The sequence below is a fragment of the Urtica dioica genome, chromosome 9, assembly GCF_054948205.1.
Source record: "Urtica dioica subsp. dioica isolate 48M chromosome 9, U.dioica_male_clone48M_v1_H2, whole genome shotgun sequence".
Taxonomy (NCBI): domain Eukaryota; kingdom Viridiplantae; phylum Streptophyta; class Magnoliopsida; order Rosales; family Urticaceae; genus Urtica; species Urtica dioica.
In genome coordinates, this window is record NC_142764.1 from 7,403,477 (window position 1) to 7,420,848 (window position 17,372).

The 17,372-nt window shown below is 36.2% G+C and overlaps 1 protein-coding gene across 1 annotated transcript; it reads right to left on the minus strand.

Annotated features, from left to right (window-relative positions):
• Positions 1-4,038: 4,038 nt before the first annotated feature.
• On the minus strand, positions 4,039-8,961 carry LOC149384765 (casein kinase 1-like protein HD16). Its single transcript, XM_089625342.1, has 16 exons — positions 8,575-8,961; positions 7,930-8,055; positions 7,755-7,828; positions 7,596-7,665; positions 7,459-7,514; positions 6,868-6,939; positions 6,643-6,737; positions 6,484-6,550; positions 6,240-6,369; positions 5,936-6,154; positions 5,698-5,846; positions 5,411-5,585; positions 5,183-5,273; positions 4,837-4,994; positions 4,549-4,737; positions 4,039-4,463 (listed from the first exon to the last, which is right to left on the minus strand). The coding sequence occupies exons 1-16, from the start codon at positions 8,743-8,745 to the stop codon at positions 4,404-4,406; spliced, it is 1,902 nt and encodes a 633-aa protein (XP_089481468.1). The 5' UTR covers positions 8,746-8,961; the 3' UTR covers positions 4,039-4,403.
• Between the last annotated feature and the right edge of the window lie 8,411 nt (positions 8,962-17,372).

Here is a 17,372-nt window from a genome sequence, read left to right on the forward strand (position 1 = left end):
TAATTTAAAGGCAAGAGCAATAAATTAAAAAAAAAATCTAAGAAAACAATTCTAACTTGTCACAAAATTAGTAAACTTTCGAAAACGATTTTCAAGCTCATATTTTTAAATACATGTACATGCATATCTTTAACCATAGCTCTGATACCATTTGTTGGAATAGATCTAGGGTTTAAGAAAAAGTTTAACGCTTCGTTAAGCGGCGGAATTTTAAAAATTTTCTTTTTCAAGTAAAACAGTTTTTACTAACCTAGACAAAGTGCAAGCACATGTAAATAAAACTAATATGAGCATAATAAATTTACTAACCTCTTTAGAAGCTTGAACGTTGATGAGCCTTTGGAAGGTTGAAAACGTTCGTCTCCCTCGCAGCACGTCTCTCTTTCTTTCCTCGGCAACTCGAGCAACCACGAAAGTTTCTATCACTAAATCACTCGAAATAAAAGAAATTAGTGTGTGGGCACTTTTAAACACTACGACTTAAGAACGGGTCTTGAAGTCGCAGAGCTAAACACTAGGTCAAATGAGGACCTAGGTGCCAAAACAATAAAACGAAATTGACTAGAGAGAGAGAGAGAGGGGCGGCCACAAGGTCTAGAGAGAGAGTCTCTCAATCTCTAACTTATGTGGAATGAATGAAATGAGAGGAATGAGGTGGGGTATTTATAGGAGAAGGGTTGGCCTTGGAAAGAAGTAGTTTCCTCTTATTTTCCAAGCCTTTATGAGCAATCCCTTATTGCCAAAATCTCCAAAATGGGCGCCCACCTCATGCAAATCCCCAAGGGATTAGTTTCCTCTTTTGTTTCCCTTCTTGGTTGCCTTGTCCGATTCTCTTTGTTTCCTCATAAAGGAAATTTGTTTCCTCTTTTTCTTTTGGCAAGTATCTTGATACATTTATGCACAAAATATTCTCTCTTTCTCTTGGGTATTTGGGCGCCTATTATGCTCTCTAGAAGGAGCTTCTAGAAGCTTCTTCATTTGTTCATGCCAACATGAGAAAGGCCCATTAAGAATTTTCAATAAAATTCTTATGACATGAAATCAATTCACAAGGCCCAATTATTCTAATTTAACCGAGTGACATTAAGTCATCAAATGACCTTGTCAAAAAATTTATTGACATTCATTTCATGCCCTTTTGACAATTTTCGTTCTCGTTTTGACTTGGCTTCCAGTTTAACTATTCCTACTCGATGTGATTCGTGACAGTGACCTCATGGATCCAAATGAACAAAGCTTGAGCTAAAATACTTGGACTCAAAAGTTCACAAACCTTTTCCAAGTTTAGCTTAATGTCAACTGACTCCACTAAAGAGTTGACACTGAAAATCTCTCGGTTCAAATGAATTTATTTTCTACTCAAGAATTCAACCTAATTGTAATGAGTGGATCCACAGAATATTATCAGTGTTTACCCTTCATGAATATCATCAGCTAGTCGAGATTTACAAAATTACCATTTTACCCTAATAGCTGTTATTTCCTCAACTCGTTTGTCGCTTGTGAATAAGTTAGAAACAATGTATTGACGAGGAGCTAACAAGTCACATTGTTTCATCCAAAAGCGTCAAGACTCAATTTGGACACTGGCCAGTTCATTTATTCACACTCCAAGGAACAAAGCATGATGTGATATACATTGCATTTCAGCAATCTTGTACATGAATTCCATATCTATGAGATCTTCACAAAGTTACTCATGACATTCTCACAACTTAGTACTTCACCAATAGGCCTTGTTCGGAATCACATAGTGAGTCCGAACTCTGACTTTCTCAAATGAGAATACTAAGGTGTGAAATGACATGTCTCATTTCAGAATACTATATTACATCAAATGTACATAAATGGACACTACTACTCTTCTTGTGGGCACCCATTGACAACAAACTCCCACTTGACTCAAAGAAGATGTGAGTAGTCCTTCATGCCGAATCCCTCCCGATGCTGGTCGAAGACCTTGTTCGCTAGGGCCTTCGTGAATGGATCTGTCAGGCTGTTAATATTTTTGAGAAATGACCAATGATATTTAAGGTCGGAGACCTCTTTTCTCAACCAAAAAAAAAAAAAAAAAAAAAAAAAACTATGGAAATTTTGATAAATATTTTGGTACAATTTTTTAATAACGTATGATCATTTTTAATTAATATTACATGAATCTATCCATCTAGTTTGTTAGATAGGAAAGAGAGAAAATGGTGGATGGATTAAGTAACATAGAAAGAGAAAGATAGGAAAATAATGGATTATATAAATTTTCAAAAGTTGATTGATATATTGTGAGGATAGATTAGAATATAAATTTTTTTTTTTTTGAAAGAGGCCTAGTAAAAACCTCTTTCGAGAAAATCCAGTGGGAAAATCTCTAAACAAGAAATAGTGCCTAAGATATCATTAATTATTGGTTTGTGATACAACGAGGTGGCAGATATAAACGGAAAATCCCAACCACCAAACAATATTCAGACAATGCGACATGCCTTTCTTGCAAGAACAAAATATAAAGTATGAAGTAATTTCATTGAAACCATTGCAAGTCGAAAAAACATATCATTAGGAGACAAGCCTGATGGAATAGTCGAGGGACATTTGGCGATAAATCTAGTTGATGATGTTTTTGCAGTCTATCTCCAAGATGATGTTAGTATAGTTGAAAAGGTGGTCACAACTTTCGCCAACTCCAAGTGATTGAAGGCGTCCAGATACCAACATGTGGAAGCTTTGATGGTACTTTTTATCGTTTCTAATGATCAGCCCGAAACCAACCTTTCAAGAGTTTACGTCCAAGGCTTCCCAAGCCAACCCGGAGGGGAGGGGTCCAGATCAGCCGCGCAAAGGCAAGGACTAAGTGATTGCATACAGGACCGTCCATCATAGAAGAGTTTCTCACTTTACAGGACGCTAAGCAGTCAAGCGCTCCGTCAAAGTATGCCTAGGGGAGAGGATGAATCCCTCATTATAGAGCTTATTCTGTCTCCCGCATACTTTCCTCCAAAAAATAATGACATGTTCAATAACCGCAATCAGAAAACCAAAAATAAAATCCAAAAAGAACATGTGAAAATCTGGCCTCTCACGAGGTGTTTTAATGAGCTTGAAGGGGCCAGCCTAGCAAACCCGGGGCAGCGAGGAGTAGCCCCAAGTTGTGTATGTGTTGATGTTGTATATTTTGATATTGATAAGAGTAGGAACCGTTAAAATTTTTCCAAGAGAGAATTTTAACTTTAGGAGGGATTTAAGTTTCCAAATTGTACTCCATAAAGGAGAAGGATCTATGCTAAATAGGCCTGCCCGATAACTCTGAAACGCCTGGATTCTTCCAAGTTCCAAATCGGTTTATCGGCTGTAGGAGACATCGACCAAGGAATCGAAAGGATGCCTGTCGACTCAGATTCCTTGAAGGAAATAATTATGAGATAACGGTTGTAAAAACCATTTCCCGTCAACTCTCTTTGATTGGTATATAGAGGAATTGTTGATTGTTATTGTACTAAAATTACTATATTATCCCATTTTTCCCTCCATCAAACAAGACTTTAGCATTTTGGTTAAATCTGTTTTGTTGATTTTTACAAAATTATCGGCAATCGTCATTATAAAAAAAAAAATTTAAAAAGATTTTTCTATTTTTTTTTCCATTTGTTTCTAAGTCAAGAATACTATTTTTGCACTTGTTGGACTTGAAACTTGAGAAGAAGAAAAAATATCCCTGTGCTTTTAATTACTTCATGTACTTTGTTAAGGAGATTGTGGTCCTAGCATATTCCACCATAAGAGGGCTGTATTTCCGTGGTCTTCGTGATGATTGTAGGTGTTCCCATTCTGAACGGTTGTACCTACTTCAATCGAGCACCGAAAGGAGTTTTTCAATTTGTAAGAATTAAGTTTCTTAGAGGGCTCTTTCGGAAATTAACACACCCAAATGGCAATATGGAGTTTTTCTGGTAGTGAACTTGTAATTTTGGTGTTATTATTACTCCCAACGACTTATTTTCTCTTTTTTTTTCATCTTATTATTTCTTCCTCCAACTGTTGATAATTTTATGCATATATGATCTGAGACAGATGGTCAAAGTTCCTTATAACTCGTTTTTAACGAAACAAACTTGCACAACCTATCACAGTTCACCTCTTTGTGTAGTGTGAAAATTAACTTTGATTAATCAGAGTCCGAGGGCATCTTTACAGGCAGAAGAAGCAGAGGATAGGCCCTATAATTTAAAGATAAACCTGGAAGTAGAAGATATTGCTATAACCTACCTAAGTCATAGTCACGACCAAAAAAATTCTCTATCAGGGTGTTACGTCCCTCGACAAAATAAATATACCTAGACAAAGCCCTTTCGGAAAATAGCTTCATCCCCGGTGGCCGAGGCCGATAAATAGTATCGGTAGCTTCGGTTTCATGAGACTGTTCGCCCATAACAAACTGAAGCAATATAAAGATTCTTTCCCCATTTTTCCTGCAATTGCACAGCAGAATCCAAGAATTATTAGGTTCCGATTGACATCATTGGCCTAAGAAAATGACTGGGTTTATGAAACTACCTTGACATGGGAACTAGGAAAAGCAGAGGTCCGAAGTGTCTCCTCCGTGTCGTCTTGCTTCTTTCTTTTTGGAATGCTGAGTATGAACGCAGCTTGATCCACTGTCGCTGCCATTGCTGTTATTCTGTATCCTGATTCCCAGCGGCGATGAATGCCTTCGCTCGGGTAATGGAAATCCCATTCAACTACCTGAATTTCCAATATTCCATTCAAATTCAGGTCACCATATTGCAACATACTATAATTGTGTCAAGTTAAATGAGAGGGTGTTTTGAAGCTAAACAAGACCTGGTCCGAAAAGCCGGCACCGCGCGACATTACAACTCCCCATCTACTCCCCGAGGTGGCCATTGATGTTACATAGAATCCCTCTGTCCATTTTTTGTTTATCCACTTGAACGGGAACGTCTCGCTCACCTTGTAAGATTGCTGCAAATACGGTGTACCTGGATATTTTTATATTTATATATTGTTGTTAATCCATATTCTTATGTGATTCTACATATTTGTTTACTATGAGCTAGACTACCTTTTGACACTACAACTAGTCTTCTTTGATTCTAAATATTTATATATGTTGTTAATCCATATTCTTCTTTGATTCTACATACGCGTTTATTATGAACTACACTACCTTTTGACATTACAACTAGTGAGCTCCCTTTAGTAGAGCCGGAAACTGCAGTTATAAAGTAGTTCTTTTCCCAGTTCTCCATTATCCACTCCTGCAGCAAAATATATACAATCATGGTTGTTGAAAATATGAGCACGGGGAAATAGACATCTTTTACTTTCACATATTTGACACCGAAACACAAGTCATCCGAGAAAGAAACTGATGGGCTGATCAAAACATACATACCTTGTGAAGAAAGACCGTGGAAACATCATAAACCTGTCCTGTAAAGCCAGTGCCTGTATCCATTATTATTGCCCATAGGTTTTGGGCTGAGCCAACGCTACTGATGAACAACCCATCATCGTTTCCTTTCTTGATATGTTCAAAAAGCCCTCCATCTGCTACATTGTAGTGGTACCTATACCAGCAGGGGAATAAATTTATTTCTGTCCAGGCGAGAGTAAGAACATTTAAATTTCAGCAAGAAATTACAATAAAGCCGAAGTGGTCAGAATTAATAAGGAATATACCTCTGCTTCATTGGCCGGCGAGAACTGTAGACACTAATCCATTGAGTAGCGGGCGTACCCATTCTAATCTTCTTCTTTGGCTGTCCATCATGATCTTCTTCCTCTTCGGTTGATAACCGAGATCTCTTCTGGCCAACTAGGTTGATAAGCTTCACCAATAGTAGGAAGCATTATTACAGAACTCTATACCAGTGCACGAATCGTGCAGGTACACTAACCAAACCGGATAAAATGGTACCTTTTGCGCACCCTCCGTGATTAGAGGGCGGGTATCAGAATTTGGAGCAATAATGCCGTCAAAAAAGGATACACATTTCGCGTAATTGGGCTCTTCCTCAAACGTTAAGTTCACTACATATTCCACGAATAGTTTGAAAGGCTGTGGGCAGAAGGAGCACAACGCCTCTGGAGATGTAGCCATTTTCTTCTTACCAACCAGGAATCCTTTATTCTCTCCCTGAAATGCTTCTTGTTAAACATAATAAGCAGACCAAATAAATCACATGTTTTTTCTTCTTCTTCTTCTTCCAACTAAAACCAACCTGTAAGCCCTGCCAGGGAAGTTTACCGCGCAGAAGGAACACGAGTGTGTAGGCAAGGGATTCCAAATCATCTCTCCTGCTACAAGTTCTTCCCAGATGAGCGTGCACACTAGCATAGCGAACTGTTCCTCTGTCAAATAGCAAGAGCATCCCTTCAGAGTAAGGTAATGAAAAACAAACCAATAAAAAGGAAGCAAATAAAACAGCTCAAAGATACTGAGCAAAAAGATCTGAGTGCTTGTACCTGAAAACATCTGGCCTTTGGTCATATTTTATGTGCTTGCCATTTGACGCAGTTTTCCACATGGCCGCTGATGAAACAATTTATAATAAAACTCAGAATTCCGAAACAAATAGAAAAGAGACCACTGATTGAAAAAAAAAAGCACCATGGACTTCCTACCTAATCCGAGATCAACTAAAAATAATTTTTTCTCATCTGCAGACCCTGAGCAACCAAGAAGAAAATTCTCTGGCTTGACATCCCCATGTACATACCTGAAAGATGTAAGTTCCTGAATGTTTAATACGTTGATTATGGCGTTTGGATATAACGACATGCATAGAGATATACAATTAATGATAGCTAGGAAAACAATTTTTTTTGCGGAAAAAATAAAAAACTTACCCTCGAGAGTGAAACTTCTCCAATATTGATAATGCTTCAATAGCAATGCACGCAACCATTTCAACAGACATCCTAAAAAAGATGGGGCAATTTCAAATCAGAAATTAAAGACACAAAGGTAGAGCAGAGAAAGATTAAGTACGATCAATGTATAAAACATCAAAGCTAGGCATAAGCCTAAAGGTGTATTGAGGCATAAGCCATGTATTACAAATTAATTAACCTAGCAAAATTATTGATAAAGCAAATCTAAGATAAAATCGACTACCATAATGCATCATAATTAACTTCAAAACACTAATAACAAGCAAAACCAGCCTTTGGCACAACGCAAAGTCGCAGGAAGCTGAACTCAGCAGATGCAAGTCGCAGAAAAAAAAAAATTATGCGATTGTTTTACCATTTTACAATTGATTTTGTTTATTTTGTAAGTTCTTTAATTAGTACAACGGGGATTTTGCAAAGCATTAAGAAAACCCCCAAAAAAAAAAACTGATAACATTTTACCTTGGTCCAAAAATATTATCCGAGGAGCATTTTTGAGTTGCCTCGACGAAAAAAACATAAGATATTTCTATAAACTACACTTACGATTGTGAGTTAGTGTTCCATACATCCCACAAGCTTGGCCCCAACACGTCCATAACCTGCAGTTACATTTTCCCCAAAGAATAATCACACCAAATATCTGACAAGAGAATCCAAAAAGAAAACAGAAGACCAAATACCATGATGTAGTAATCCCCTTGTCGTCCCTTGTAGTGTAACCGTGGTATACCGTGACTTCTACCAAGAGCGCTGGACAAACACATAATACCGTATTTATTTCCATATTTGATCTGAAAGTCAAAATAATAAAAAAAGGAAAACCCCTGCCTCACACTTACTTGTAAACATGCCACTCATAAGGAGGCCCGGAGTTGCATCCTTTACTACTTCTATGCTCAAACTTTATGGCCACCTGAGGCCCAAATTTCATAATGTAGAAGTTAAGAACTCAGAAAATTTATTTTGATAGGAAAAAAAAGGAGGGTAGAAAAACTATGGGAAATAGAAGCATACCTCTAAAGGGTCGTCTTTCTCGACGGTTTTCATAGGAGAAAGACGCCGACCAACATACACTTGCCCAAACCCCCCTTTCCCTAGCTTTCTTTCTACTTTGTACCGGGGAGAGCCGCCGACCTGAACCTGCAATCAAAAAGATAATTCAAACTAATGAGAAGAAACACCAAAGCTACGGCCTTTCTTGAGAAAAGAAACACTTAAAAGTAGCTTTAGTATTATCAGTAGCTTGGTTGTAATGCTGTTCATACAGTGCCAAGCATCATCTAGGAACTATCATCATCGCTATTTACTTTTTTATAAAACCGTGGTCTCTGAGTTAAGAAGACCCGACTAAAACCCACGAGGCCCTGGCATTATTGACCAGGAGAGACTAGTATAGTGGCCCAGTTGTTATATCCATGGATAATCGAACCAGGGACCAGGAATCACGCTTATCCAGAGGCCCAACCCCTCGGCTTAGGAATTATCATCATCATTATGAGATACATGATCTTGATAAATCTGAAGTTTTCAAATTTTCTTGCATTTAGATTTCTTATTATTTTTAATATAGCTCAGCTATCCATACTAGTGTCACAAGAGATTAACAAAGTTTCCATAGGCACGCGGTGAGCTTCAAGAAGCGGAGCATAGGAACCAAACCTTATCCGGAATCGGATTAGTGCTTCCTTCTTCCGCCATGAGCTTCTCTCCAACCTCCTTCTCTTCCTCCACCGCCGCAACAGTTCTTCTCACCGGACGCCGCTTCGGTTTCTCCTCCTCCGCCGCCAAAATCGGATTCTGCTTCGCTGCTTGGCTACGCAGCACCCGCATGGTTCATCCTCCGAACGAATCCAACAAAAAAAAATCCGGAAGAAATCGAAAGAGAAACGCCGAGGCCGATTCCGGCCAACGAGACGACGCGCGTTTTGATCGCTGATCAATGCCTTTCGAGCATCATCGGAGAGGATCGCTGCTAAGCTAGGGTTTCGAATGAATCGGAGGAGAGTAGAAGAAGATGAAGATTTCACGGGAGCCGTAGTTACAGAAGAGAGTATTGGAATTTGGAGTCATAACATATTAAAATGTAGTACTACTGCTAGATGAATTTTCACACGATGCCGTGGCTTAATCTAGACCGTTCATTGTTCACAGTGGACGGTCAATTTTCACGCTACACGTTACAAAACCTATATAATATTTTCCCTTCTTTTAGTTTTGAGGCATTCCAAAAAAGAAACTAATGTAAACCTAGCATTTTTTTTTAATGGAACCTTAGCGTTAATTTCGAGCGCGAATTGTTTGTTTGCTTTTTTTTTTTTTTTTTTTTTTTTTTTTTTATCTTAGCGCCAGAAGTAATTGCATTATATACAATGTGAAGAATTAGTACCGGGTCATGTTTAAAAGAAAATAGTAATTTGAAATTAATTATTATACAGATAACTTTTTTTTGGTAAAATCAAGGTTTAAAATACCAAGATATAGATATATCCACGGAAAAATTACTATAACAATTTAAATATCGTTTTTATTCTCAAAATACCGATATTTATAGAAAAATTATTATAACAATTTAAATATCGTTTTTATTCTCAAAATACCGATATTTATAGAAAATTACTATAATAGCTAAAATAAAAACGTTATTCATGAAACATCGATTTTTATAGCTCTAAACAGGTCCAAAATTTAAACTTAAGTTTTTAGGCCGATGAAGACTCATTGTTGTTTCTTAAAATTCATATAACCACATAAGTTTATATAGACTGATTTCTTTCAATTTTTTAATTTCACAATAAAGTGAATTTTATTTATTAGTTAAATAACATCAATTTTTTTATTTTTTATATTTATTTTTGCATTTCCTTATTTTAAGTTAAAATCAAGTGGTTCAAAATTTAAATAAATGTTATATATTCATTCATTACGTATTTTTATAGATATAATTATATATATAAATATGTTATATATATATATATTTAAAATATAATTATTATATGTAACATTTAATTATATATACATAATATCTATTTTTATAGGATTTTTGTCGATATATCCGTCGATAGTCGATATATCATATATATAATTGGTAGTTGGTATTTAAATTATTATAAGATACTCTTCGATATATCCGTCGATACTCGATATATCAATAAAATCAAAACTTCGGTATCGATATTTTAAACATTGGGTAAAACTAATGAGTTTTTTCAATATTTTAGTAAAATAGCCCTTGCTTGACGTTGACTATATTTTTTTTAAGAGTAAAAAAAAATTGACAATCTATAGAAAGGTATATCATCTTATATTGATTTAAAAAAAAGTCAATGCTTTTATATATATGAGAAAAATATTTGCACATGAGTTATTTAAATACTAATCAATTATTAAAATAATCTTCTCTTAAAGATTTACATAAGAGAATTAAAGTTAAGTCGTCGGAAAAAAAAAAATTAATGCTTATAATACATAAATAATTTAGCTCTTGCAAAATATTTAATTACATGTTCAAAATCAATTGACTATTTTACTAACTTTAATTATTTCGCAAATCTGACTTCGATTTACCATTCTATTATACATGAAAATTTTACTACCACCTTTAATACCTATGTATTTTTATAATTTTGTTGTTATATCACTAACTACGAATTTTTATTATTATTTTATAATATTATTAATTTTAATTAGATATAAATTATGAACCTACTTTTAACTATTGAATTTCTTTAAAAATAAAATAAATTCTCAAAATATAAATATATCAGCTACGTTAAACATATAATTTTATCCAGAGTTTTAATTGTTTTTGTTTATAGGTATTTTTAGATTAATACTACATCTATAAAAAGGGACACAATGTGGTGATTGATTAATACTATATTGTGTTAAGGTGTCATTTTCCGGCAGCGAAAAATGACCCCTTCTAAAAAAAGGACACGTGGTACGAGATCCAAAAAACAAACACCACATTCTTGCCGTAAGTCTTGACTTGCCTCCACCGGGCCGGTCATGCCTCATTCCGGGCCGGCCATGCCTCCGTCGGGCGGACCATTTCTCATTCCGACTGGCCATGCCTCCACTCGGCCGGCCATGCCTCATTCCGGACCGATCATACCTCCACCGGGCCGACCATGCCTCATTCCGGCCTGGCCATGCCTTCACTCGGCCATGCCTTTTTTTCTACACGGCCAGAATGACCATTAACCCCAAAAACCATTTCCCATTTGTTTTCCTCCAAAATGGATCCCAAAACTCATCCAAACACACCCTAACATCCCAAAAGCTCTATTAAAATTCCTGTCTTTCACTCCATGAAGGAGGGACCACCATTTCCACACCAAAACTCTACATAAATTCTCTCTCACCCACTCTTCTCTCTCAACAACACACAAAAAACCAAGAACATCATCTCTCCAAACTCATTTACTTCTTTCATCACCTCAAGAACACCGTCTCTCATCTCCTATCACACATCTCATCAACCACAACCACAAGTCTTCGTCTCTTTCCACAAATCTCAATCTCTCATGACCACAACCACAAATCTCCATCTTTTTCCACAAATCTCCATCTCTCACAACACCAATCACAAATCTTCATCTTTTTCACAAATCTCCATCTCTCACAACCACAAATCTCCATTTTTTCAACAAATCTCCATCTTTTTCCGCAAATCTCCATTTCTCACATCCACAGCCACAAATCTCCACTTTTTTCACAAATCTCCAGCTTTTACCACAAAAACCCATTTTCACTACTTACACTCAAGAATACCACAATCATCACTAAAAGAATCACATTTTCCTTCTATTCTCTTTAGATTTGGAGGAAAATCACTCTCTACACTTTTTCTCTCACAGACATGACCATTTCATACACTATGGTTGCTAGGGATATTGCTCATCAAAGATAATAAATAAACATGAATGATTACTGAATTGGATAAGAAGTTTACTTTCTTAGCATCATATGATTAATGGGTAGTTTTCTGAATCAGAATCAATAACTATCATCCATAGCCTCCGCATTAAACTGAATCACATGATGGACATCTGAGTTCGGGCGGTGAGCTAAAATATGGCCGATGATTGGTACATGCCTGGATAGTTGTATCTAAAATCATATATGTGGAACACAAGTGAAGGTTGATCACTTTGTGGGAGCATTCTGCGCTTGTGGTAAGTGTACGGCCTGGACAAACTTTGGTTGTTGATGTGTCGTTTAAGTACCATTATGACACACTAACCAGGGCAGCTATGATGGTCACAGTGAGACTTTATCTAAATCTTGAAGTGATCATGGACTTCTAGGTCATATCACCGGGTTCTTTGACTCATTCGTTAAAGGCTACTGAGACACTGGGATACTTATGTCTTGGGAATCCGGAATGTGATTTGACATGAAAGTGATTGACATATATGGAATCTAGTCTTCCTAAGAGAAGGTCAATATTCACTCACCTAAGGGTTGATTCCATAACCGATAGATTGCTAGCACTTTCGTAGTAAGTAACGTACGGAAGAATCTTTCGCGGGGAAGCAACAATGCTTGGGTATATATTTATCGAGAAAGGTATAATATAATAATTGACCTTACTCGATACAGTTGAACATGAAGGATCTTGATCACGAAGTGACTAGATCAGTGGCCACTCGTCAAGATGAGTAAATATAATTCTAGTAATAAGGAGAGTGCAGTCTTGGATTACTTTGTGGAGTACTGAACAAGATTGAACAAATCAATTGAAAAGAGAAATGACTATTTCTTCTTTTAATCGGATTTGTAGGAGCTTCTGTTACTAGATCCATAGTCTCCGATTCGGCTCTGACTATGACGGACAAGATCTCTCTATTAATAATAAAGATAAAGATTATTTATTATTATTACAATCTCACAGCTGTAAATTGTTTAGTAACATTCATTCGGAAATTTGTCTGTTTTCCGTATTGAATATTTACTGTGGAATTAATTATTTATTGTTCACTCACCTAATTATTGATTCCAAAACTGATAGATTACCGGCACTTCCGAAGTATGTACGTTCGGAAGAATCTTTCGCTGGGGAAGCAACGGTGCATAGGGTATATATGTATCAAGAAATGTATAACGGAATAATTGACCTTTCTCTATACGGGTTGAACCTGGAGGATCTTGATCACAAACTCATTAGATCAGTGGACACACGTCACGATGAGTAAATAAAATTCTAGTATAAAGGAGGGTTCAATCTTGGCTTACATAGTGGAGTATTTGACCAAGATTAGACGAATTGATGAAAAGAGATAAATGAATTTTTCGTCTTTTTCATCAGATTTGTTAAGCTTCTATTACTAGGCCCATAGTCCCCGATTCGGCTATGATAAAGACGGATAAGAACTCTCTGCTAATAATGAATATTATTATTACAATCTCACAGCTGTAAATTGTTTAGCAGCATTCATTCAGAAATTTGTCTATTTGCCGGATTAAATATTTACCGTGGAATTAATTGTTTATTGTTTGATCAAGTAAATAATCAATTGAATTTTAAGTTGGGCCACTTGGACACTGTAAAATTCGAAATTCCTAGGCCCAATAGAATTATGTTTTGCGCCTGCATTATTATCCAATATTCTCTCCTTAATTAGTTGCTAGATTTGTAGTAACTAATTAAATAAGAGAGAAAATAATAATGGTAGAGATATTCTCTTTCCATTAAATAAGGAAATAAGATATTGTCATTTATTCTGTCTCATAATTAATTTCCTAATATTTATGAGAATAATAATGGTAGAGATATTCTCTCCATTAAATAAGGAAATAAGATATTGTCATCATTATTCTCAAATATCTAGATTCCTTAAATATAGAAGAAAAATAAGGAAAATAAATATCCTAGATTATGATATGATGGATGAGAGAAAAAGTAGGATTTGTAGTCAAGATCCAATGGCTCATGCTTACACTGCTACAAATTAAGTTTTCTGGTGCGGAGGGGTATTAGGTACGACAAGTCGCACCCAAGAGGGTATTAGGTGCGACATGTGCATCAGATACCCTTCCTGAAAACTAAAATTTTCTCCAAATTTAAGTGATATATGATGCGACAAGTCGCACCTAATACTTTTCAGTGCGACTTTTTCACACCTAAAGGTTTCAAAATTTTAAGCGGGCCCTAAATCCCTCCGAATATTTTTCACTGGAGAATTTATTTTTCGGTGCGACACTATTGCACTTGATAACCCCAACAGGTGCAACATGTCGTACTTAATATGGTCAAAGTCACATCAATTATGACACGCAAAAGAATTATTATATAAAAAGATAAGTGGTATCGGGTGCGACATGTCACCTGATAATTTTAGGTTATTTACAACACCCGGCCTCCTTTTTCTTCTTTCTCACTCTGCACTTCTCACAGCTCTCTCTCTCTCTCTCTCTCTCTCTCTCTCTCTCTCTCTCTCTCTCTCCGACGAAACCGACTCCAGCGCTCGCTCGCGACCCAGCGTCGCCGCCCGCGCTCGCCCGCGCTCACCTGCGCCCGTCCTTCTCTCTCTCTTGTGCTTTCTCTCTCGCGTCTGCACCTTCTCCGGCCACCGTCACCGCCTTTGCCGCCGAGCTTCGAGGTAAGGTTTCTATTTCTCTCACTCTCTTTCTCGATCTATTTCTCTCAGCCTCCACCGCGCGCCATTGCCTCACCGCCCCGTGCCATTGCCTCATTGCCGACCCCCTCCTCGTCGCAGCCCCGCCTTGTCGAGTCCGCCGCCGCCGTGCACAGCGTGCCTCTCCGTGCCAATTAGTCCAGGTAAGTTTTGTTTTGTTTTTGTTATGTATTTGTTGAATTAGTAAGTAGATATAATTAATAAGTAAATATAATTAGTTTTAATTATAATTAATAATTAGTAATAAGTAATGTTAGTCTAGTTTAATAATTTTTAATTTCAAATGAAGTATTTTAATTTCACTTAATTTAAAATATGTTTATAATGTGATTAATTAGTTTAAGTTAATGGTAATTTTACATGTTAAAATTAGTTAATTAACATGTTTAGGTAGTTTGATTAATTTAATTGTGATTTAAATTAAGTAACATGTTTAGGTAGTTTGATTAATTTAATTGTGAATTAAATTAAGTAACATGTTTAGGTAGTTTAAGATGTTATTTTAAGTTATTAGAATTATAAATGAGTTAAATTAAGTTAATTGTAATATGTGTAGCGTTTAATTAATTAGTAATATGAATTGCTCGATTTATGATTTACAATTGTTACTGTTGCAATTGACCTAGGATTAAGAAAAGATTTAACGCTTCGAGCAAGCGGCGGAAAATAATTTTTTTTTTTAAACAAGTAAAACGATTTTACTAACCTAGACAAAGAGCAAGGACATGTTTATATTTAAATTAAAACTATTAAAAAGCATTACTCATTTACTAACCTGTGTGAAGCTTGAACGTTGAGAATTCTTATGAAGGTTGAACCGTTCGTCTCCCCACGCAGCTCATCTTTCTTCGTTCTTCGGGAACTCGAGTAACCACGAATGTTTCTATCACATGAATCACTCGAGAAAATAAGGAATTAGTGTGTGGGCACTTTTAAACACGACGACTCAAGAACAAGTCTATGAGTCGAAGAGCTAAAACACTAGGTCAAATGTGGACCTAGGTGCCAAAATAAAAACGAAAAGAACTAGAGAGAGAGAGGGAGATGGGGCGGCCAAGTCTAGAGAGAGAAGCTCTCGATCTCTAAAACTTTTGGGATGAGAAAACAATGAGAATGAGTGCCCTATTTATAGGAGAGGAATTACCTTCAACAAGGTAGTTTACTCTTCTATAGAATATCACATAATCATGAGAAAATATTGCCCTTATTCTTTCAAAGTCACACGGCCAACATGAGGCTTCTAGAAGCCATGGATTTGTTTCCTCTTTTGTTTTGCTTCTCCCTTGACTCTAGTTGGCCGAAATCCCTTTTGCCTTGTAGAGGAAATTTGTTTCCGCTTTTTCTTTTGGCAAGTATCTTGATACATCAATGCACAAAATAATCTCTCTTTTTCTCCTTGGGTTGGACGGCCAACATGCATCTAGAAGGAGCTTCTAGATGTTTCTTCATTTGTTCATGACAACATAAGAAAGGTCCATTAAGAATTTTCAAGTAAAATTCTATGAAATGAAATTAATCATCAAGGCCCAAATAACTTGTTATGGCCGAGTGGTTTATTTCTCATCATATGACAATGTCAAAAAATTTATTGACATTCATTTCGTCCTATGTCCAAAAAGACAAAAATACCCTTTAGACAATTTTCGTAAAACTTGTCTCGTTCTTGTTTTGACTTAGCTTCTAGTTTAACTAATTCTACTCGATATGATTTGTGACAGTGACCTCATGGATCCAAATGAACAAAGCTTGAGCTAACATACTTGGACTCAAAAGTTCACAAACCTTTTCCAAGTTTAGCTTAATGTCAACTGACTCCACTAAAGAGTTGACACTGAGAATCTCTCGGTTCAAATGAATTTATTTTCTACTCAAGAATTCAACTTAATTGTGATGAGTGGATCCACTGAATATTATCTATGTTTACCCTTCATGAATATCATCAGCTAGTTAGGATTTACAAAATTACCATTTTACCCTTGTAGCTGTTATTTCCTCAACTCCTTTGTCGCTTGTGAATAAGTTAGAAACAATGTATTGACGAGGATCTAACAAGTCACATTGATTCATCCAAAAGAGTCATGACTCAATTTGGATACTATCCAGTTCATTTATTCACATTCCAAGGAACAAAGTATGAGATGATATACATTGCATTTCAGCAATCATGTACATGAATTCCATATCTATGAGATCTTCACAAAGTTACTCATGACATCTTCATAACTTAGTACTTCACCAATAGGTCATGTTCAGAATCACATAGTGAATCCGAACTCTAAATTTCTCAAATCAGAATACGTAAGCTATGAAATGACATGTCTCATTTCAGGATTGAGGTAAGCATGATGCAATTCATACGTAGTGACTTCGAGACATAAGAGGTTAAATGGTTTGTTCTTATCTTGTCTCTAGAAGTGCACTGGTCAATTTAGTACCTTCAGAAGATACGTAGAAGAACTATAGAGTCTCCAACTCTCAATGTCCCATAACCAGACATCATAGATTCTCCTAACAGTCGTATTGAGATCAATAGTCTTTTGATCCTTAGATTGCGAATATATTGTTTTAAGCAAACCATGAAGAGTTTGTTCATGCAAATCTACATTTGTCTCTTCATATGTTGTTAGGTTTGTTTATGGACTAAAGACTATAGATTATCATAAAGCTTCAAACAGACAAGGAAGAATGAATGAACGTTTCAACTTTTATTAATGATTTGGCATTTACAAGCAAGAGTCTACGTGAGACTATATTACATCAAATGTGCATAAATAGACACTATTACTCTTTTTGTGGGCACTATTGACAACAGTTACT